Source organism: Lissotriton vulgaris, chromosome 12 (genome assembly GCF_964263255.1).
Source record: "Lissotriton vulgaris chromosome 12, aLisVul1.2, whole genome shotgun sequence".
NCBI lineage: Eukaryota > Metazoa > Chordata > Amphibia > Caudata > Salamandridae > Lissotriton > Lissotriton vulgaris.
In genome coordinates, this window is record NC_141700.1 from 628,098,807 (window position 1) to 628,122,974 (window position 24,168).

Below are 24,168 nucleotides of genomic sequence, written 5' to 3' on the forward strand. Positions count from 1 at the left end.
ATTGCTAGACCTATTCATAAGTCACTCTTTTGAAGCAGATTCACACCTGCTTGAGGTGTATTCCATGCAGTTTCTTCATCTGACTGAATGACTATAATATTTATGTCACCTCACGCTCATAAATGAACTCTAGGTGCTGGAAACATTCAGCACCCAATTCCATGTTTTGGCACATGAGCAGAAAAGCTACATTGCCTTTAGTAATCAGTTTGAGTCCAGGCAGCCTAATAAGGCAAAGTGAAGAATTCAGTAATGGTGAAAGGGGGTTTTCTAGATAAGTGAACAGGAGATGCATTCTGCATTTTCTTGAACATCATTCCCAATGACAATTAAAACATGTTTAAGGCAATGGAAGCAAGATTTTCCTTTCACAGGCACATGACAAGCCTCATTCTGGTGCTTTGGATCATGTAAAGTTGGCTTTTAACCTCTTTAGTAGACCACGAGCAGAGACATTTACAAAAAACAAGTCTAGAGGTAACTGCTTCTCCAATAATGAAAGTGGTATTTATATACAGTGCTGGCGGTGCCCACATGTTGCTTCATGAGCTTTTAAGGTCAGAGGAACTCAAATGTTGTATTACCACAAGTGTAGTGAACCAAAAGCCTGTTGAAAGAGTTTTAACTTTAAGGATTTCCTGAAATTGAAGAAGCAACCTTCTATTCACGGGCATGAAGGAAGTAAATTCCTGAGGGAGGAGCCTAGAACATTGAACGAATGATCGGCTAAAGGATTTGTATCTTTCTAGGTGAGATGTTTTGGACAGAAACTTTGGGCAGCAAGCCAGGAACAGTTGATTAAGGTACAATGAAGCTCAGTCATGAATTGCCTTGAGAATGAGGCACAGGATCTTGAACCCAATCCTCTGCACGATCAAAAGTCAATGAACTAACATTAGGGGTGGAGAGATATGGTCAGTGAGCCTCAATCCAAGGATAAGAGAAGCCGTACAGTTTTGGAATCTTTGCAATTCTGACATGGTCTTAGCTGGGAGGTCCCTGTACATTTTATTTAAGTAGTCTATTCTCAAAGTCACTGTAGAAACCACCAGTACAATCCTTTGAAGCAGCACAAACAGCGGCAAACTGACTAAAGACCAGCAGTAATAAACAGCCTCCCAGTGCTCTAGTGAATCCTGAAGCAGAATTCCACTAATATTGTTAGCATTATAGGCCTCAGGGTCACGATTAGGAAACTTACAATCAGAGATGCTTTGTCTTGCTCATAGTTAGCCATCTGCTTGTGTAACTCGCCCACATCCTCGCGTGCCTTCTGGAGTGGTTCAACTAGCCGCTTGTTCTGCAACTGCACATCTTGCATCTCCTTCTCCATGCGGTCTTCTTTTTTCTTCATGTCTTCCATCTGTTCCTGTAATGTGAAAGCCAAACACTGTGAGTACCTATAGTCAACAATGAAAGCATATTCCTCTCCCTGAACCACAACTTACATTTTTGCTTTTCCGATATGAGCAATATTTGAAAGCATAATTCAGTGGACTTGTTCTAGACACCCACTTTTATGTGTATAAACAAGGTTACTGCCGGGGTGAGTTAGAGCCGTCCTTCCAACATCAACCTAGCACTGAGCTCTGTTCAGGCCTTAACCCTCGGTCTGAAGACACCAAGCATTTATCTGGCCGCTGGGAAAATGTACAATAGAAATATCTAGACATACAAGCTCATCTGAAGAGTGTACTGGATAGCTAAAGACCATCACTAAGTACAGTACTGAAAAAAACAAGCAGAGACAGGAGAATGAGTACATACCTTTAATGAGGGCCTCTGACTTTAAAGCTTTCCCCTCTCCAGAGTGGTACAGAGGTAAAGGGGCTTACAGTTCTGTGTTACAACAGAAAGGAGCAGTGAAGAGTCTGAATGGTTATGTTATGTTAAAATAAATTTCTAGAGCGCGCAGCTACTCAAAAGAGTGTCCCGGCGCTAAAAGACAGAAAAAAACAAACAAGCAAGGGGAAACAGGAGAGGAAAACAGAAAAATGAAGAAACCAGGGAGGTTTCTCACAGACTTGGGAATCTGTTAGAATTAACCTTATAACATATTACTCAGTTAGTGCGGGGGGAAAGCTGTTTACCCCGTCCGCCTGTTCCAAGTGGTTGCGAGAAAAAGGTCTATTGGAATGTGCCTCCTGGAAGGTTTAGGCTTTGAGATTTTCTCTAACTGCATGGGCTTAAATACTGCTGATAAAGTAAATGATCTTTTCAATGGCACTGTAAGTGGCCTCAAGGTGCAGGGAAAATATCCTTCAATTCGGCCCTATTGTGAGAAGGATTCATACTTCCTCATTTTCTGATTTGCCCTGAAGAAGAGCTCTCTGATCCTTCTGTTCCACAAAGTTGCAAAGAGGATGCGTGAATCCCCTGGTTTCAAAACAGTTATAAAAGGTGGCTTTGTTTTTTCCCCGCGTCATCTGAATAATTTTCAAATATGATTTTTCCCCTGATCCGAGTGCCTCTAGAGAAGTACTGTCTGGTAACGCTATTCTAAATGACTGCAAGAAGGATTCTCTATCCCTGCCCCACTGTTCTGAACAGTTCTAAAGAACAATTCTCCGACTGTCCCTGCTCTAAAAGGATCTCAAGAAGCATTCTCTAGTGCCCCTGTTCCTAAGATCTGTAAGGATGATTCATTAGCTATCCCTGTGCCCCCGTTGTTCAGAATTAACTGTTCTGAATAGTTATAAATAAGGATTCTCTTCTTCCCTGTTCTGAATAGTTTTAAACAATGATTATCATCTTGCACCCTTATTCTGAATATTTTTGAAGAAGAATTAATGTTTTATCGAGGTCTGAAGTGCTTTAAAGAAGGATTATTTGGTCCTCCTGTTCTCAGATTATAAGGCGGAATCTCTACCCTCACGCTGGGAATCCTTTTAAATGAGGGTTCTCTGACACCCCCATTCTGAATATCATGAAGACGCTATCTCTGGTCCCCTGTTCGGAGTAGTCATGAAGAAGGATTCAGTGGTCTCTCGCTTGTTAATATTTATAAAGAAGGATTATTTTGATCTCCTTCCGTTCTGAGTAGCTCCAAATAAGGGTTATCTATTACCACTTTTCCAAATAGTTATGTTGAAGAATTCTCAATGCCCATCCTTTGGAATCCTATGTTGTGAATAGCTTTCAAGAACAATTCTCTAGTCCCACTATTCTGAATAGTTATAAGAAAATATTTGTTTGTCCTCCCCTTATGATTAGTTACAAAGGAGAATTTTCTGGCACAGCAGTTCTAATGGCTATTAGGCGGATTCTCTGCCTGCCCTACGATTATTTATAAAAAAGGATTTGCTGGTCCTCCATTCTGAAAAGTCATGAAGAAGGATCCCATGGTCCCCCTGTTTTGAATGTTTATTTTGAACCATTTTTCCTCCTGTTCTGAGAAGTTCTATAGGAGGATTCTCTGGTCCCACTGTCATGCATAATTATAAAGCAGGATTCTATAGATCATCCCCACTTCGTATTTTCTGTACGGAATAGTTTTAAAGATGGATTCTTTAGTCCCATTCTGAATATTTATAGAAAATTATTAATTTTTCGTCCTGTTGTGAATAGTTCTAAATAAGGAATCCCAGGTCTCGCTGTTCTGAATGGCTATAAGGAGGATTATCTGACCTGTGTTCTAAATATGTATAATGAAGGATCCTTTAGTTCTGGCCTATACACATTTAGCTGCCTCAAATCCTCATGTTTTTCAAAACAACAATTTAAATACTAATAAATATAAACCCTCTTCATCTATTGGTTTAGTCAAGTGTCCTTCACAGTTTGCTTCCACCCACCACAACAAACAGCAGGATCTCTTCAGTGTGAGTAATGGCATTTTACTTTTGCACCTCTTCCTTAAATAACTGTCAGTTTCAGTGGAAGGGCTGGTAGACCATTCTCTGCTTTTATTTCTGCTATAATTTCATACATTTTATTTCTTACTACAATGTCATTTTTATTTGCTTTTTTTTGCAAACATATGCAAGTCACCTTTAGAAGGCAGCAGTTTTACATTTCGTTACTTTTACTATTTTTTATGTCAACCATAAGTGTTTGCAAAAAAAAAAAAAGAAAAATAGCAGGGCAGACGTTTTGGCTTTGCCTAGGCTTATTTTTTCCTGACTTAGGAAGGATTATCTAGTCCCACTGTTCCAAATGGTTCTAAAGAAGGATTCTCTCCCCAGCTTCAGATTTCCCTGTTCCAAAAAGTTTTAAACATTGATTCTACGAAGAGCCTACTAAAGGTCCTAGCCAACCGCCTCCTGCAGGTGGTGGCCTCGTTGGTTCCCACACCAATCGGGCTTCATGCCTTATAGGGCAACTAGGTATAATCTTCGTTTGCTGGCAGGCTGTCTGGCGTGGGGCGACCAACTTAATGAGCCAGTGATCTTCCTTTCTCTGGACGCCGAGAAGGTGTTGGACCCCCTTGAATGGCTATATATTATGCCTATACTGCCGAGAATGGGGATTGGTTGAAGGTTTCTGTCCTGGGTGGGCCTGCTGTACAAAGACCCAGTAGCTCTGTTTAAAGTGAATGGGGTCTTTTTTAGGGAGTTTCCCCTAAGCAGGTGCACTCAACAGGGGTGCAAGGCTCTCCCCACACACTCTGGGGGTCAAACCTTAGGCATGCTGCTTGCAGACAGATGCACTGTTGCGTGGCCTGCGATGGGACCCGGATTCGGAGGACATCATCTCCCTCTATAAGGACAACATTCTGTTGTACTTGGTAGATCCAGACACTTTGGTACCTAGGGTATTGGAAATTCTGGAGGTGTTTGGTTCCTTTTTAGGGTCCATCGCGTTTCCACTCACCCAGAGGTTGGGAGACGGAACCTGGCTTCACCCTCTGACTGTGGCAACCCAGCGGTTTAAGTACTTAGGAATATTTGTTATAAAAGATCTAGACCGGTTTCTGGCAGAAGACCCGAGGTAGGTCCTGGAGTCATATAGAACGGAGGGGGAACGGTGGGAAAAACTGCTGCCCTAATAATGGGTAGAGCAGCACTCTACAAAATGATGTATCTCCCAAAATATCTTTATGTCCTACGAAATACTCCATTTGAGGTCCCTGAGTATTTCTTTCAGGAGGTGGCTGGCATCACACAAGTCTGTTGTGGGATGGCAAGACACCGAGGATTGCCTGAATGTCCCTCACTAGGAAACAGAAGGATGGTGGCATGGCCCTTCCCGACCTCTGCTTGTATTACTGGGCTTCCCAACAGCATATGGTCAATGATTGGGCATTCTTCGCACAGAAGGAACCCTCGGTAATGGCTGGCAGACGAGCCATGGATCTGGAGGGCTATGTCCAATGATCATACCATGGAAAGCGGATGTCTCAGTTGCTGCTGCCAACGGAAGTGGTAGTTGGGAACTGGCACAAGGCAATCAGAGCCCTGGGATTGGGGGGGAGGGGGTAGATGGTGACGTTTCAGGACCTCATGGACAAATACCAACTGTCCTGGGTTCAATATCTACGCCATCAACATGAACATCATCTACTTTGGCCAAAAATCAAGGCTCTTAGGGTGGTCCCATTGAAACGTCTCTGAGAACAATGGGAGCCTGACTTGGGTAGACTGGAGGATGATGACTGGGGAGGGCAGCCTGCAGGTACCCCTGTGAGGCAGCATGCCGAAGAAGAGATCACCTGAGGGAGCGGCTCGGACAGGGCACCTGGCTGGATCCGATAAATGGAAAGTATTATGGTGTAACCTAGAAATTCATTGTGGGGGCCTATATTGGTGTCAGTCCATACATTTTATCTCTCCAGGGATTAGGCCTGTGCCTCTAACGACAGATTTTGTTGTGATGTAATCATTATAACTCAAATTTAATTGTTGCGGACAGGTGGATATTACCCACCCAGTTATGGGAAAATCAATAAAGAGATACTTAAAAAATTATACTCTAGCCCTATTCTGAATATTTATATGGATTATTTTTGTTTTTGTTTTGAATTGTTCTAAAATCCAGTAAGCAACCTACCCTCTCCCTACTGTGAAGTACCTTACACCCGCTATGGGTCAACAGCAGAGAGAGCTGTGCCTTGGACAGTGAAAAACTAAGCAGGTCCCCAAAGACCCTTTAACTCCCTACATCTACTTCAGCTCTCCTGAATTAAGGACGGTGGAATGTACATCCACTCATGGCACATTCTTGTTTTAGGTCTAGTACTAAATTATATTATAGGGGTATGATGCAGAGTTATGAAAAGGCTCACTCAGCTGCACCTGTTGACACTCTGACACCGAGCGATCTTGAGCAATCAATGGTCTTGAATGTCTGGACTTTCAATGATACCTTACAAACAAAAAGGAAAAGAAGGATAATTGTCAACTTCCGAAGATTTTTGGCCAGTAAATTGATGACTCGAATGAGCAGAATTCATCAAAGAGATAAAGAACTAGACGTGGAGTGTTAGTAAGGTTCAATGGTGTCATGAACGTAGTGAAATGTTAAACAGTGTGATTTGCAGTAGGGAGTTTTGGGCATACAACCATGAGATTGAGAATATATAAACCTGCAGTGAGGTTTTGGGTTATATGATAGAGGTTTCATGACATTATTGATGACAATATTAGGACACATTTCTAAATTATGTTGCTTAAAAGTTGGAGAAAATCTTTATTTCGCTTGTCATTGTTGCCAGTCATTCTCTTCTCGATTCACACAAGAGAAAACACAAAGAGGGTGCCTGCCCACCTTTCCATTAAGTTACTCTACCTTGAGAGAGTTGATAAGTGCAAGGTTGTTCAGGGTGATATCGTTGTAGTAATTCTTGATGTCGCTGAACGCCTTCTCATGGTTCTTCATCAGTGCATTAATCTGCCCGTTCTTCCTCTCCTCAATCTCATGTATCTCAGTCTTTCGCCGTAGATCCAGTTCGTCACGTAGCATACGCATTTTCTTGTCATATTTGGCCTCAATTTCTGCAAGAGAAATTTGTACATGAGACTTGTACCATGACACTTCTTGCATAATGCCAACTCACTATAACATTGAACAGTGTACTGCTCCTAAACAACTCTGATGAAGACACATCCTTGCTTTGTCTCAGGCACCTCACTCCTTTATAGTTTACTTCAGATAACTAACTGGACTTATATCTTTAAGATTAGAATTCAGAAATTGCATCATGTTTAATTCTAACTTGGTCAGGGTAACTTTATACAGATGGACTGTACAGTACTGATTTAAACGTGAAACCAGCCATGTGTGAATGCACATGGAACCATCCATGACCAACACGCTGTGTAGACCCCCAAGAAAGTAATCCTGGCCATTGCAGTGTGAGCATGCCTAGGCAAACCAATCAATGAAGGGATCTCTGACATAATATCAAACTTAAAATTTAGCGGTGCAATAAGGTCGCAAAACTAAATATCTAAAATTGAACTACTTGCCTCCATTTGGGCTGAGTCTAATATGTGCAACAGATCCTTTTCACTGTGCCTACATATGATGGAGGAATTCCTTTGATAGTTACAGAGGAGTGGAACAACTTCGACCATCAGATCTGCTGATATCCCACCTCTCACATCCATCTGCCTGCCTCCTAGCTGAGGTGTAAATGTACAGGAAAACAAACTCTGATTAATCAAACAACTGGTGACTCCATATGCACAGTTTGATATACCTTGATATGAACCTAAGCGCAGGGGACAAGTAAATTAAGAGGAAACTACAAACAAAAAGTTGAATCCTACAATGTATAAAAGTAAACCTACTGAAGAAACTAATACACCCATGCAAACAGCAAATAGCTCCTGTTTTGAAAATATTATAGATTACAAAATTGTCACTCAACAATTGAAAGGATTAATTTGTTGTACTTATATACAGGTTACAACTGCTGCACTTCCTGCACAGCTTTTGCCGAGACAATGTGGGCTTACTCATGCAATGCCATTAGACTCTCTAACACTTGAAATCCTGGCGGTCCTATACACCCCAGGCCGTTCCATTGTTGTAGCTAATTTGGGCAAACATTTGCTGGGTTCTGGGGACAGCTTTGGTCACGGTGCTCAGCCTTGGCATTGGCCCTGTGATTGGTCTGTGATGGTCAGCACTCCTTAGTGCAGGAGCTTTCTGAGGGGCACAAACCGATAACCTAGGCTCTGGATATATGCCAGAAGCTTGTACAATAAACCTGCTGTTTCAGACCAGGAAATTATTCCTCCCACCTCAAACTAATCTAGGATGGCTCCTATTTCTAATTCTTGGAACTGTTTATCAATCCATCATAATTAAAATCTTTACTGCCTGGTTCACCCGTTCACTTTCTTATTTGTTAGGTGTATAAGGCTGCTTAGAAATCCTAGTGCTGTATCACAAAGCAGCTCAAGTGTTCTTGCTAAGGTTCTTTGCCGGATAATAGCTAAAATCTATTTCTGTTCTCCAGTCCTGATTTTTACGGGCCTGGTGTTAGGGTCCTTTCATAAACCTGATTTTCTTGCTTCTCTTCTGGAACTAAGTTTCTGCCACTTCTTCATTAAGGAAGAAGTTATGCTTGTGGGTTTTTCCTACTTTCAAAAACAGATACCTGATAATTTTCATGTACAATTTTGAACAAGAACAAGTTGTTTACCAAAGGGCAGCACCCATTCCTTGGACAAGCCAAGTCTAAGCTGTTAGAGACGTCTCTGTGGCCAGTCCTTGACAGGATTCTCAGGATCAGCCCTCAGACTCAGATTTCAAAGTTTTAACAACTGGATTGGGTAGCGTCATTCACTGCATGAAGAATAGCCTTAATCTATTTGGAAACAAGCTTCTTACATTTTTTTGTCTCTGTCAGCCATGTTGGATTCCGGGCCTAGAAAGTGAACTGCGTTTGCTGTGGTAAAATTACATTTGTCTGTGGGCCTCCAGTTAAGATGGTGTTGGGTAGGGGCGCACCCTGGGTTGCTCCCTTTTTCGTTCCAGGACGCTGTCAAACCTACACATTCAGCTGGCACCTTTCACGGATCCCATGATGGCCAGGCTTCTAAGAAGATGTGGACTCTCTCCAGCTACACAAGGGAACTAAGCAGTGAGGATAGCCGTGACTTGCGAGGAGACAGTTAAGAAGCTTCCCAGCTGTGACTGGACCTGTCTGATAAGGAGGAAGGTGGCAGTTGACCGGAGTGGCTTATCTAACATTGCAACAGAAAGGGGGAATGGACTCTTTTATATATGCACTATGCTGTTGGCCCCTGAAGTTAGGTACAGGATACGGCATGACCCCACCATTTCTGGGAATACTGATCATTGACAAACCCAGTAGACACTGCTCTGCAAGAATGCCAAAGTGCTTGTGGGTTTCATTGCTGGGGGCCATATCATTTGGCTACATGTTGAATTATATTATTTAGCAACAGCCTCATCAGATTTTACCTAACAGGGAGAGCACTTTCTACTGTTCCTAAGTGCAAAAAAAATCAGAAATTGATGCAAGCTGCTCCCAATCTCTGAAATAAGACACAAATACAAAAGAGTTGTAGCATGCATGCTGCCAAGCCTCCAGGAATACTGACATTAACGGAGGTGAATGTTTAGCCTCTGGGCAATTTTGTCGCATAAAAAGGTTCGTCCACAAAGGTACTGCATTGAAAGTGCTTTGACTAAATATCTCCCTTCTAAACGCTAGTAAAGAATACCAGCTCCTGAATTTTATGATTGTTATGATATGTTAAAGTGTTTTGCATAGCGCAAACCATCACTCCCAGAAGAGTATAGAGGCGCCCTGAAGGGTCAACTTAAACCAGGTTATAAGAAGGGGTAACACTGGACTTAATTTACTATTGAGGGTTCCCAGATTTTTGCAAGAGCAGATGGAGAACTGAACCTTATTCCAATATCATGAGGCTAAGAATGAGAAGGAGCCACCACCTGTTCTTCCAGGTTGATAAAAGCTGATGAGAGCATGGACATAGTTGGGATAACCATTATACAAAGCTCTATGGACAAAACAAAAGTTTAAAGACCTGGGGGGGAAGTGACAGACCAACCCGGCTGCCGTATTCAGCACAATTTGCATACGCAAAAGCAACGTGTCGTTTACAGCCTATGTATAAGGTCTTGATGTAGTCCAAATGATTGGTAATAGGGGCTTGCATAATGATATTCCTACTCTGGAGGGCAATCCACCTGAATATGGATTACAGTAGTGCTTAATTTGAACCAGTGGTTTCCGGTGGTCAGCACCGGCAGTTAATTGTCAACACCGACGCTGGTGACAGTTTGCTATACGGTGGCGCTGTCTCAGATGACCACAACAACAGCCATTTACTCATTCGATACACATAAAAAATTACTATTACCTGCCTCCCAAGCCATTCTTATAGCTTGGGAGTGCCTGGAATAGTCTTAATTGTCACACTTACAGGAATGTGATGATTAGTAGATGTGCTGAAACTATCCTTGGCAGCATGGCAAGGACAATGTGCGGTGCAAGCTGCAGTGGCCTCCTCACGGGAGCCCTGGAACCTATTTTTTTTTTTTACTTTTACAAATGAAGACTTAATTAAGGTTTGCCAACAACAGAAGCTTGGATGAAGGATCTAGTGGAATGGGCGGGTGCGGAGGAGGAACATTTGAGGAGAACAAGGAAGGATGAGAAAACACAGGATATACTGCTGGCATGGACTGCAATGACGCAGGTTCTACTGTAGCACACAGATCCAGGCCGAGATGGCACAGAATTGGAGCGAGAAGAGGGTGCGGTAATCACATAGGGGTTCGGACTACTGGTAATTTCAATACATGGCACACATGTATCAAGGACTTCTATGATCCTGGAAGGATAAGCAACTTAAGACATCCCCAGACTGGTGCCCAGTACTTTACATGGAAGCTATGGGGGGAGGGCGAGGGACTGTTTGGCCAGTGTGGTGGTTTTGATTTTCTGTGATATTTTAAGGACACATGAAGGTCTATACTTCTCTGATGTAAGTGATTGAGACTGAAAGCCAATTGGTAGAATGACCTCTGTCAATGTTGAACCAAATGGCAATAAAGAAATATGTTTTAAAAAAAGGGCCACAAATACCTAGAAATGATCCATTAGATGCTGATGGGGGTCCACCAATGTCAAATTAAAAGCATTCTCGTGATATGGCCTAATGCATGGAATGTGTATCCTCTAGCAGATTTTCACAACTGGAGACTCATTCATAGGGAAATTAATGCTATGGGGATTTTGTTTTTCAAATTGTTGTTTTCCAAAGCAACTCCTGTAAGATTCATAGGTACAGTCAAGTCATAATAAAAGGCAGAAATAGAAAAGAAGCCAGCTGGGAGACCCTCCTGCGGTTACTGGTATTCCTCATGTTGCACCTCTTCAAAGAATGGTATCACAGCTCCTCTATTATGAGCAAATGTCTCTCTCTGCACATTGCTCTTTACTAAACTACTTGGGGCTGAAAACACTGGAGTGCAAGGCACATATTTTTGTCTAGCTGCTGTTTATCCTGATAGCTCCAGAACCTCACTGAGCCCATGAAGGCGCTGCTGCCCCCTATGAAACCAACATGGACCCGATATGTCTAAAAATGATTGTGGGGCAAAAGAACAGCAGCTGGAAAGAATATCAGGCAAAGCAGTAACCTTGCTGGAATTGTGGAGGCTACACCACAAGGTCTAATATGAAGTCAAGGGGTGCCTATGGACTTTTTGAAAGGGAAGAATCCCTCTTAATCTTACACCTGACTTGAAAAGTCTGGTCTGGGTGGGGAGGAAGGTCCATGTTTCACTATTTCGCACTAAAAAGTCTCTCTCTCTCTCTCTGATAGACCTGGACATATCTCAGGAAAAACTGTTATATAAAACCTAAGATGGTGTAATAAAGTCCTGTTCTGAGCAGCAGGAAAAAATAATGGGGCACATTATACTACATTTTCCTGAGCTCTGAGTGTATTTCCTTCACAAAGCCTGAAACACACATTTTCTTACTGTTCTGTATATTTCTCTAGTCCTCGTTTAAAAAAACATATTTTTAGAAAGGAGAAACCCCAAACATATTTAATTTTGAAAAAAGAAACTGCATTTTAAAATTCAAAGTTGAATATTTCTGAGGCCCAGACTACTGGCTAGAAATTATTACGAGGCTATGAACCTGAAGAGAACCCAATGCTATGGACCCACAACATTGCCGAAAACATCCATGCTAATGACACACATATCCGAATCAGACTAATGGAGGATGAGGATAATCACCGAACAGTTGAACAGCCATGTTTCTCTGCCTCAATGGATACAAACTGGCGATCATATTTCTCATCCATAGTGCCCCTGTGGATTCACTTTGACTGATGACATATTCAACTATGAGCAGTTACATACAAGGGACAGAATGTGGTTTGCCAGTAGTTTCTCCTTTTTGGAATACTCCAATCTGTTCACATGCACCTCATCACACTTACCCTAGCAGTGGCACTTATTTTTTTACTACAGCAACAGAGTCTATGGAGATCTCCCAGCCAAAATAGGGACACTTCAATGAGTACAAAGTTATGCCGCTTACTTGAACTCAACAGAAAAGACAGAGCAGAAGGTAGGATTCAAAACACTGTGCCTAGGTTGCACTCACTGTACGTGCAAAATAGCTATGCTCCTGACTAACTGAGATAGCTGCGGCTTCCATACTAACCCGATGATGCCTAAAGCCAGTCTCAAAAAATCAACTCTTGTACCACCAGGTAAGATACAAATGTTTTACGGGAGATCCATTCTATGTCCACTCACTCTTCAGTGAGTCTTCAGAAAGCAGTGGTCAGGGCTGAAGACCATCATTTCCTCCTGCCATAGGGTAAAGACTCTATACAAGTACCCGAGAATAATCCTTCCATGCATTGCCCTACTACCTCTACAAATAAAATACTGTAAAGGAGCAATGAGGCAAAGCAAGCCCTGGAAAAAAAAAAGTAAATCAATAAAATATATAGTGATTGCAACTGCAGACAACTGTTCTACTTAATATTGATGCTCCTAATTTATATTGGCTTTTCAGTCACCACAGATAGAATTTCTCTAAACTATTGTTTGCTGATGATGATCTATCTTCTTTTTGTGTCACCTTTTAAGGTATCTGAAATCCTAAGAAAATTGGTAAATGATCATTTTGGGGTGTTGGCACAGCAGCAACTGCACAGGTACATTACATAAAAACATTGTTGGTCCATGTAGTTTAAACACAAAAAAACCTACAGAAAGAGCAAAGACAGACCTCGTACTTGTCTCTCAAAGTCATTCCGCAGTCGGGTGATCTCCTCATCTTGTTTCTGCCAGAGAGAATTATAACAGTGAGAACATATAAGAGAGGAAGTGGAAAGAGCAATGGGTAAAATTCTTCCTTCAGTCCATGCACAGCTTTTACCTACATTACTTCCCCACGTACACCTATGCCATAGCCTTTCAGGCAGGGTAGCTGGCTGGGGCAAAACAGGTGACTCAGCACCCATTCACATCCAAACAAAACACAAGTCTTTCTAAACTGCAAAACTTTAATTATATATTGTGTTTCCTGCACATGTTTGCCTGGGATGTGCTAACGTTCTTTCAAGTACTTGTAACTCCTATTCTGACAAAATCTCAAATTTCTGCATGAATAGAGATTATAACAGGACTCTTAAAGATAGCATAGTCAGTTATGCCATGGGTCAGTGAACAATACTGGCTATCTCAAGAAAACACATGCTTCCAAATATTCTCTCAAATTTACGCCAGATTGGATTTCGGGGCAAAAGGCCAATAAGTTCCATTGAAGGTGGTAACAGGACTGGCCATAGCTCAGAAATAAAGAGCTGTGCTATTCATGGTTTAGGCATGGAAGCAGGGGACAGGCTGTTCATGGGGAAGAAGGGCATCTTGTATACAGGAGTCAGAGATGGGGCTGTGTAGAGGGAAGATGATATGGAATAAATGAAATGGCAGCTGTACTGTACATAAGATGTGTAGGTTTTGCTGGTCATAGTTCAGAAATGGGGGTATTAGGCTGAGCTGTTCGGGGGATATCTGGCTTGAGCTGTTAATCTTGAACATGCGGGCAGGGTCTTCCTTCTTTATTTCTTAGGCAATATAAACTCAGCTGATTGTGGAAAGCAGGAGCAATTTATGGTTCACCCAAGAGACGAGAGCCAGACAAATCATAATTAAGGATCATTTGGGACACTGTAAGTGGGAGGCAGACTGTTCAGTTTGAGCAAGGAAGTGGTGTATGGGTGCTTGTGTCACCTTCATCTGGCACGTGAGAAGTGTAGACCAAGCTCTTCGCGACTCAAGGTTATCAAAAGCAGGGACTTAATGCAAGTATTTTTTTTTTATATCTTAATTGGTCTTTTCTTATTTTTTCCTTTTACACTTTGCATGACAATACAAAATTATCACGAGCACCATGCAAATCCGCATATAACAACATCATTAGATAATTCTGTCAATCAACGCTATATGTTACAAGAGCATGATCATAATGTGCCATAGCGCACACGTGCAGCACCAACAAGCAGTAACCTAAGTATCATTGTGATTGCCCGCCCACACTGCTGCGCCACCGTTGCTAGTTCTCGATTTAAATCACTAACTCTGTATACTAGCATGATTTATCGTAAGCAATGCAGCAGTACCTAGTGTACACGCTGTCAGTAGACGTAGTGGAAATCAATACACAATCATTTCAGTATCCCAACAGAGGCATTTCGCAAAAGAAAAGGAAGAGGACAAATGGAAATGCGCCAATAAGACATATGTTATCTAATTAACATCTACTAACAACATACTAAAAAGGGCTGCTATTAATAAACAAATAAAATAATCATTGCCTGACTGTGTGTTGGACGGTGTATCTTAAACCTCACAGTGGGGTGGTTCGCCAGGGTGGGACTTGGGCTCATGGGAATGCTGAGGGTCAATGTTGTGGCGGTGGATATTTGGGCAGCAAGGAGTAAGGGGACCTCTACGTCAGTCTGTATCTATGTAGTGACTTCTAATAGTTAGTCATTTCGATCCACTGATACCATACCTCCCGTGACCCGGGATTATCAGCATGTGTGTTATGTATCAGCCGGGCGGGCATCGTCGTCTTCCAGAATTCCCTCGCTATTGAAGGCTAAGAGTATAGTGTCCCAGTGTTGCGCTATGGGAAACTAGCGTAGCCCCGCCGTTTCCTCCCTGTGCAGTGTTGTACTTTCCGCCTGAGCCCAGATCGTGAGTGATCTTTTCCAGCTGATCGTTTCAGGGGGGTCTAGGGACTTTATGCAAGTATGATAAGAAAATCAGAGGCCAAGCACTTCATGGGTAGGTAATCATCTGGGATTTGGAAAACAGATGGTGAGCTGCTCATGACCTGGAAACATCTTTGAAACAAAATGCAGGCCTCAGATGGTTTTAGTGAAAGAGGACTTTCCAGGGAATAATTGACCTTTACCATGTTCCCTCTTAGGTTAGTACTAGTTATTTAAGGCAGCGCTGCCCCGACCATGATCTCCAGCAGGGAACGTGGGTACCACATTTAGCTGTGGGTTATGTGCAGTTAAAGGCCGAGAGTTGGGATCTGTTATACGCACTGTGGTATGGTACAGTATACTTGATAAGGTTAGGATGCCAAAAATTCAAGAATGCGCATCAGTTATTTATCCAAAGGTGCGTTGTTATGTGATTATTTTAGGGTGAGTTTCAACAGATGAGAACTGGAATTACATCTTGTACTCAAGAGGAGAGGAGTCCATGAAGGAAAACTGATCTACAACCACCTGGCTGACTTTTGTGGAGCAATGAGATAACTTCAAATCCAGTAATGTCCACCTACCAATTTTAGATTTTTCACCACCATCTCATTGGCCAGCTCCTGCTCCTTTAGTTCCACTTTCAGAGTGCGCATGTCTTTGCGAAGATCGCCTTCCTGGGCCCTGTGCTCCTTTTGCGCAAGCTTCATGGTCACAGAGCCCTCTGCCTTCAGTTCGGAGATGTTGTTCTGGTGCTCATAGAGCAGATGCTTTACTTTCTGTTTGTAAACCTGAAATGTAGTAAACAGAAATGGAGATGTGAACTCAAAAGTGACTAGTGGGGGATCAGTGATCGGGGAGGCCATGGGCACTTCATGACCATCAAATCCCAAACAAGTCTGCCTAACTGAACATACCTAGGCACTAGAACGAGGGATGGTGCCAGTCATCACGCATGTGCCACACTTGCCACTAAAGTAGGATCAACTGAAGCAATACATCCAGAGCCGCACTGTCTGGAAGAAAGGGTGTGAAGAACCACTGAAATGCCAAAATAGGAGGTGCACAAGAATGAAAAGACTGGTACTTGTTATCACCCATTTGCCAATCTGGAGCTTCAGTACAATCAACGGCTAGTATCCGGTATTACCCATATGCCTCAGCTGGAACAGAACTTAAAGCACCCTTTGACACATCAGGGAAAACATGGATTCAAGTAATGGTGCCAGATATCGCCCAGGTGCCTCAGCTGCACTGCAGCGAAGAGAACATACAACCCATGTGCAACTCCTAGTATAGCAGTTGATTGAAAAGATGGTATCAGGTAACTCTGCTGAACTAAAAAAAGAGAAAAAAATGCAAGTGCCCCAACAGGATGTGAACAGTCCAGGGAACAGTCCAGCCTGAACTGCCAGGCCCAGTCCTCCCTGGACCGGAAATAAGCATCCTGTGACCAGTTTTGGGGTATTAACATTGTTCTTTTGCTTACTATGTCATCTCTGGCCTGGGAGTTCGGGCTGGACTGTTCCCAGAAGGAACAGGGCCAAGACTAATTTGCATATGGCTTGGTACAAATTTGGGTGGCATAGTGAGCAAAAGAACGATGAATTAAACCCAGAACGGTGAGTGGTTGAAAAGTTTCAACACTCTGCCCATCATCTTGTTGTGTTTGCTATGTTTGCCCTAAGTGGCCATGGGTATGCTCAGGCGTGGGTCCCTTTCTCGCTGTGCGACTGGATTCGAGCTAGCCTGGCTGATGAGGGGTAATACCCTAACAGGCATTTGCAATGCAATAGGTCTCGTATTAGGAAAGTTTGAGCTATTGGTCTTGTAAATGACAATTTTATTATTTACGTGTTGGTTTTGAAAATAGCTAAATTCATAGCTTTGTCATTTACAATGCCAAAAGTTATAACTTTCGCAAATGTGACACCTATAGCATTTGTAATGCAACATGTTTTGTATTTACGTGACTTAGATGTATTGATATTACAAATTACAATGGCTTTTAATTTTTTAAAATAATTAATACTTAAATAAAAGTGATTGTAATTTATAATGGCAATAGCTTAAACTTTTGTAAATAACTTTTGTGAAGATTATGTTCAGTGTATTTTATTGTGACGAAAATTCAAGAACAGAACTGAAATATTAACATCTTTTTGTGACATTTGTAATAAAGCTTGAAACATTGAGAGAACATATTTTAACCAGTTGTTGTTGAATGGTTGTGCAGATTGATGCTGGGGTGGCACTGAGTGAAGCTGTGGTGGTGCAGAGTGGTGCTATGGTGATGCTGAGTGGTGCTGAGTGATGCTGGGGTGGTGCTGAGTGATGCTGGGGTGGTGCTGAGTGATGCTGGGGTGGTGCTGAGTGATGCTGGGGTGGTGCTGAGTGATGCTGGGGTGGTGCTGAGTGATGCTGGGGTGGTGCTGAGTAATGCTGTGGTGGCGCTGAGTGATGTTGTGGTGGCGACGAGTGATGCTGTGGTGTTCAGTGATGCTGTGGTAGTGCATAGTGATGCTGTGGTGGTGCGATAGATAGATAGAGTGAGGGCAATAGATAGATAGAGGGAGGGCGATAGAAAAATAGAGTGAGTGCAATAGATAGATAGAGTGATGGCGATAGAGTGAGTGCGATAGATAGACAGATAGAGTGAGGGCGATAGATAGACAGATTGATAGAGTGAGCGGGATAGATAGATAGAGTGAGGGAGATAGATAGATGTGTGTGGTTGTGTGTGTGATTGTGTGTGTGTGGTTGTGTGTAGTTGTGTGTGTAGTTGTGTGTAGTTGTGTGTGTGGTTGTGTGTGTGGTTGGGTGTGTGGTTGGGTGTGTGTTTGGGTGTGGTTGTGTGTGTGGTTGGGTGTGTGGTTGGGTGTGTGGTTGGGTGTGGTTGTGTGGGTGGGGTTGTGTGTGGTTGTGTGTGGTTGTGGCTGTGGTTGTGCTGAGTGATGCTGTGGTGATGCGATAGATAGATGAAGTGCGATAGATAGATAGATAGATAGATAGATAGATAGATAGATAGATAGATAGATAGATAGATAGATAGATAGATAGATAGATAGATAGATAGATAGATAGATAGATAGAGTGAGGGCGGGCGATAGATAGAGGGAGGGTGATAGAGTGAGGTAGATAGATAGATAGATAGATAGATAGATAGATAGATAGATAGATAGATAGATAGATAGATAGATAGATAGATAGATAGATAGATAGATAGATTGATAGATTGAGTGAAGGCGAAAGATAGATAGATAGATAGATAGATAGATAGATAGATAGATAGATAGATAGATAGATAGATAGATAGATAGATAGATAGATAGATAGATAGATAGATGGAGTGATTGCGATAGATAGAGTGAGTGCGATAGATAGACAGATAGAGTGAGGGCGATAGATAGAGTGAGGGGGATGGATAGAGTGAGGGCGATAGATAGATATAGTGAGGGCAATAGATATATAGAGTGAGGGCAATAGATAGTGAGGGCGATAGATAGATTGAGTGAGGGCGATAGATAGATTGAGTGAGGGCTTTAGATAGATAGAGTGAGGGCTTTAGATAGATAGAGTGAGGGCGATAGATAGAGTGAGGGCGATAGAGTGAGGGCGATAGATAGACAGATAGATTGAGTGAGGGTATAGATAGAGTGAGGGCGATAGATAGAGTGAGGGCGATAGAGTGAGGGCGATAGATAAATAGAGTGAAGGCAACAACAAAATATCCACTATAGTTTACATATATAAACAGAAGCCTAAAAAAAATTAAGTGTGAGTACTTGTGTTCAATTTTATACTAGATTAATCAAGAGCGCCCTGTAAGAAATACCATGAAAACATCCCATAAAGAAAGATCTAGTGGTGACCCATCAAAAGAGCCAATTTCTTACGGTCCAATGTCAAAAGGGTAACAAAAAAGAAATAAACAAGATGTAATTAATTGATCAGCTACAAAAACGCAAGGAATCTATTTAAAAAAATATAATTATGTAAATACTTCAATCAGGAATAAGAAACAAGTTTACTCCAGGAAATCCTCTTGTGCCGATTTCCACAAGTAACAAGCAAGATTAGCCAGGACGGAAGGCAACACCAGCAGGCCAACCAACAAGATGAAAACAAATGTAAAACCATGATGGAGTAGCGTTTATTGCAGTTTTATATAGCGCAAACTCCACACAAAGATATTGGATTACTGTGCGTGAGCACCAATTAAATTACACATGATCACATTCATGTCTTGAGGCACGGGGAGAAGTGATGTGCCCAGAATCACAGGATTTTCAGCACGCCGAGATTTAATCACTGTTCTCAAATTCCAAATGTTGCAGTTCTGGTTGTAACGCCACAGTGAACCCTGCAGCTGGACAGACATGCAGAGAGCGGATCAGAGAGGGAGGGGAATACAGGGGAAACGATAGAGGGGCAGAGACGGACACAGTGGAAATCACAGAGAAAGGGGGGCTGATACACAGAGCAAGGCGGAGGCGGACTGTGGAAAGATAGATACAGAGACAGACACAATTGAAAAGACACAGACATTCAGGGGCAAAGATAGAGAGAAGCGAAGAATGACAGTGGAAAAGAGAGGGGCGCAGACTGAGGCACAGAGAGAGGCAGATAGCGACAGCTGAAAAGAGAGAGGCAGAGACAGGCTCAGTGGAAAAGATATAGAAGCAAAGGCACAGAGAGAGAGAGCGATAGACAGTGGAAAAGAGGGCACGAGAGAGGCAGATATATTAAAGGAGAAAGAGCGGCGAAAGAGAGAGAAAGAGAAGGAGAGACAGAAACAGGAAATATTTCTGCGGTTTGTTTTGGTTCTGGCTGGCGGCGCCTCGGCCATAAATAAATGAAAGATAAAGGGAGAGACTGCGGCATGGGGAGCGGGGCAGAGACGGGCTGCAGAGGAGAGAGCGCGCGAGGTGGGAGGGGGTGACAGACAGTCATAGAGAGACCTCCAGCAGAGTCAGAGGAGAGAGAGCGCGCGGGATAGTACCTCATACCCTCCCAAAAAAGAAATTTCGTATTAGTAAAGATCCCCAAAAGAAAATACATCTGATGCAATTCAACTGCAGGACTTTGGAATGGAGAATAATTCGATATATGTAACCCAATAAATGATTCCAGGAGGATGTTTGGCTTTGTCAATACTTTGCTTTGTCATGCTCTTTGTAAAACTGTATTGTTGGGGAAGCTGCTGTGCCGTCACCAATCCAATCAAAAAGTGGCTAACAGCTAAATATATTGTTTTGTCTTAAAGAGCAGATATTGCCACAGTTGTCCCTAACACAAAAGAAACTTCTTGGGAAGCAAAAATGCTCCTTCTGAAATGACAGAGTGCTATCCCTCACAGACAAGTTAGCTAATGGCTAAAATGGGCTGACCCATTGCCCCATGTTGTGCGAGGTAGTGGTCGGGAGAAACCCTGAATTACAAGACACCAATAGATGAGGAGGGCTTTCTGAAATTCCCCTTTAGTATATTACAACTATATTTCTAAAAAAAGTTTGTAAAATTTTATAGTGCCAAATGAGCAAAACATGTATATTTGGAAACCAGTAAGGCAGTCTAGCAAAGTAAAGTTAAGTGCAAAGGGAAGCAGCGCAGCAAGTAACAGCACTGTATTTTTACGGTACTATAACTTGCTTCCCCTGGCTTAGTCATTTAGGCCAGCACCTCAATGGCTGCAATTAAGTAGATTAGTAACACAAAGGCAGTGGAGGTGCCACAGAGTTTGGTTTTGAGTTACAGACCTTAACTAGGATATACAGCTACGGGTAGAATTTAAATACATGTTCACTACTACTTCCAGAAACGGAGGCTTGTACCACGCTGTGCTTTATGCAGGGAAGAAGGGGGAGAGACAAGGGGAACCAACAGACAGACGGAAAACAAGGGTGCCTGTGTGTCTGTTGTGTCTGTGCGCATGTATGGTTGTTAGTCGGTGTGAAAGGGAGCTTGTGTGTCTGTGAGCATGTATGTTGGTCCGTGTGCAAGGGTGCTTGTTTGTCTGTGCGCATGTATGTATGTTGGTTCTTTTATAAGACATACCTCTACTATTCTGGAGGGAATACGTTTTGCATCTAACACAAACATCCGCATCAAGATGTCTGTACTATATGACTGTCAGTATTCCTTTGACACGGTATGTTTGAAGGTGAACCCAACAGGCCAACCCAATGCGAATGCAGATACTTAAAACAGAGGCTAAATCCGTACCAGTTCCAAATGGGGTAGCCTCGGCACTTATAGTTTCCCGGAAAGAAAACGGGAAATAAATATTGTGTTAAAATTGCGGTAAAGAAACTCATGGCTTTCATCTCTTGCTACACAGTCACATCGCTGCTGTCAAAAGACCAGAAGTGTAAAACCCATCAAGGGCCAGATTATAGGTGCACGACCATGAGAATTACTGTTGCATACAAGCTTCGAAGCGCCGCATGAACAACCGAACAGTACACCACATTTAAACAAGGGAGGAAGGGTGTTGAGACTGCTAGCTCTTTGTTTCTAGTCGTGTGCAGTTGAATAGAAAACGCGGTTGTGGGACGGCAGAACTCTACGGGAAAGAAAACACAAATGAAAGAGCAATGAAAGAAGGGAATGCATTACTAGCTACCAGCATTCGCTGCTTAATTTGTGCCGGTGTTTGCAAGTGTAGGCTCAGGCTCTCGCTGTTAGAGATCAGAATGTATATTTCAACATTACACTTTGATTTACATCAAGCGAGAGAAAGGGAAGGAACGAGATAAGTAAAGATTAAGAGAAAGATAAGAAAGCAGGAATGAAAACGAAGCTGTAAGAGTGGACTACAGGCAGTAAGCGCAGGCCGTGGGACAAAGTGGCATGTGCAGGAATCAAGACTAACCCTGGTGTTTAAATGTAAGTATTCGACGGCGCCAGCAGTGGCCTTCGTATAAAAACATTTGTCTGTTACAATTATTAATAGTTTTTTATCTTATTTACAAATGGATCCCCGTGAGTTACATTGTTGTCAGTCTATGTACTAAAAAAGAGTTTACGCTGACAGTTACAAGAAACAAAACACTAATCTTATTGGTGCAATGAAACACAAATGTGACTACAGGTCTGGGAACGGCAGGTGACAGGACATGACAGAGACAAGGAAGGGTCCGTAGGGATTCAACAGCAGACCAGCAGACCAGCAGACCAAGCATTAGGCGCATTTCAAGATGTCATTTAAAACTCAGTGGGTCATTTCGTTCCAGGAAGAAATGCTGCAGTGTAAAGCTGCACGTTTTGTTCAAGACAGGAGTTCACGTGTTAATGAAGCTGGTCGGGGCAGCGCTTTCTGGATTAGCAGCTACGTGTGAATTTGAAGGCTTGGTCTGCCAAATGCCGGAAGGCCAATTAACGCGTTATTCACACAACACAAAGGTGGCAGACTGTGGATCAGTAAAATACAAACTATAAGCAGACAATTGTGATAATACAATGAACTGAGCAGTCTATGGCCAGTGAAGAAGCAGCTTCTGATGAGAGCCAAAATGAAGCCCGTGGAATGTCAGGCAAGAGTAAATATACAGTGAATCAAAATAACACGAGAAAGATACATGACAAAGTGCTGTGGATGTGGCAGTATTACCCCATAACGAATAATAAAAGATGTTCAGCAACTGTAAAGCTCGACAAAGGGTTTGAAATAAACGAGTCCTACGTATACCTATACAAACAAGCAGCAAAAAGCGAAAACTAAATGCACGTATATAAAACAGCGCAGAAACCGGCCCAAAGGTGCAGAAACACAGGCAGAAAGACAAGACAGGCAGTGGCGCTGTGTGTGAGTAGAGACAAGAGAGACAGGCAAGCTCACACGAGGAGTTATTCACAGCTGAAGTATAGACGGACGGGGTCTGAAAACAGCCGCGCTCAAGCACACATGATATGTAAGAGGGCAGAAAGGCAACAGTAAGGTAGGACGAGGCGAGCAGCGAGTGTTTTTTGGGGTAAATAAGACCTACAGGGGGAGACGCAACAGAGGCAGATTGACAGTATATATGTATATATGTATATAAGCAAAGGCTATAGACAGGCAAAACAGATAAGTAAACAGACCAGATGTGTATGTGTGCGTGGGTAGGTATACTGACACGGGCAGCTTGACTCATGATGGAGGGAGCGCTTGATTGTAAGAGTACAACGCGGCTGAGACAGGCTAAGAATAAGTGGAGATAGGCATGACAGACAGACATGGCAAGTACAGACAATAGCAAACATGAGAGGATGAGACACGCTAAGAATAAGTGGAGATAGGCATGACAGACAGACATGGCAAGAACAGACAGTAGCAAACATGAGAGGTTGAGACACGCTAAGAATAAGTGGAGATAGGCATGACAGACAGACATGGCAAGAACAGGCAGTAGCAAACATGAGCAAATAAAACAAACTGACAAGCAGCAAAAAGCGAAAACTAAATGCACGTATGTAAAACAGCGCAGAAACAGGCCCAAAGGTGCCGAAACACAGGCAGAAAGACAAGACAGGCAGCGGCGCTGTGTGTGAGTAGAGACAAGAGAGACAGGCAAGCTCACACAGGGAGTTATTCACAGCTGAAGTATAGACGGACGGGGTCTGAAAACAGCCGCGCTCAAGCATACATCACAAATGTGCAAACATAAAGGCAAGCAACTGGCTGTCTAGACAAGCTGCGGCCGTGAATAAGTGACGGCGGGGGGGGGGGCAGCGGAAGCCTTTAGCTGGGGAAGTAGAAGGGAGGCATGGCCGTGCAGCAGGGGGCGGAGAGCAGGGGGCGGAGCGGGAAGAGCTGCTGGCGTGGGAGGGTGATTGATGGGCGGGGGGGAAGCAGATCCCTTTGAAGCTGCTGCCTGCTTGTGGGGACTGGGAGGAAGGGTGACGATATGGGAGGAGAGATGCTGGCCTGAGGCAGAGCGCACCATATGGAGAGGGAGGGGGGTGAGCCGAGTGCAGGAGAAATGCTGCT

At 42.9% G+C, this 24,168-nt stretch overlaps 1 protein-coding gene across 1 annotated transcript in view; it reads right to left on the reverse strand.

Annotated features, from left to right (window-relative positions):
- Nucleotides 1–24,168, reverse strand: part of DRC4 (dynein regulatory complex subunit 4) — a 99,053-nt gene that overhangs the window by 60,648 nt on the left and 14,237 nt on the right. Inside the window, exons 4-7 of the mRNA XM_086945779.1 lie at nt 15,782–15,988; nt 13,205–13,259; nt 6,727–6,932; nt 1,202–1,369 (exon numbers count right to left, since the gene is read on the reverse strand). Coding sequence (XP_086801905.1) covers nt 1,202–1,369; nt 6,727–6,932; nt 13,205–13,259; nt 15,782–15,988 — 636 coding nt within the window. The remainder of the gene's footprint in view (nt 1–1,201; nt 1,370–6,726; nt 6,933–13,204; nt 13,260–15,781; nt 15,989–24,168) is intronic.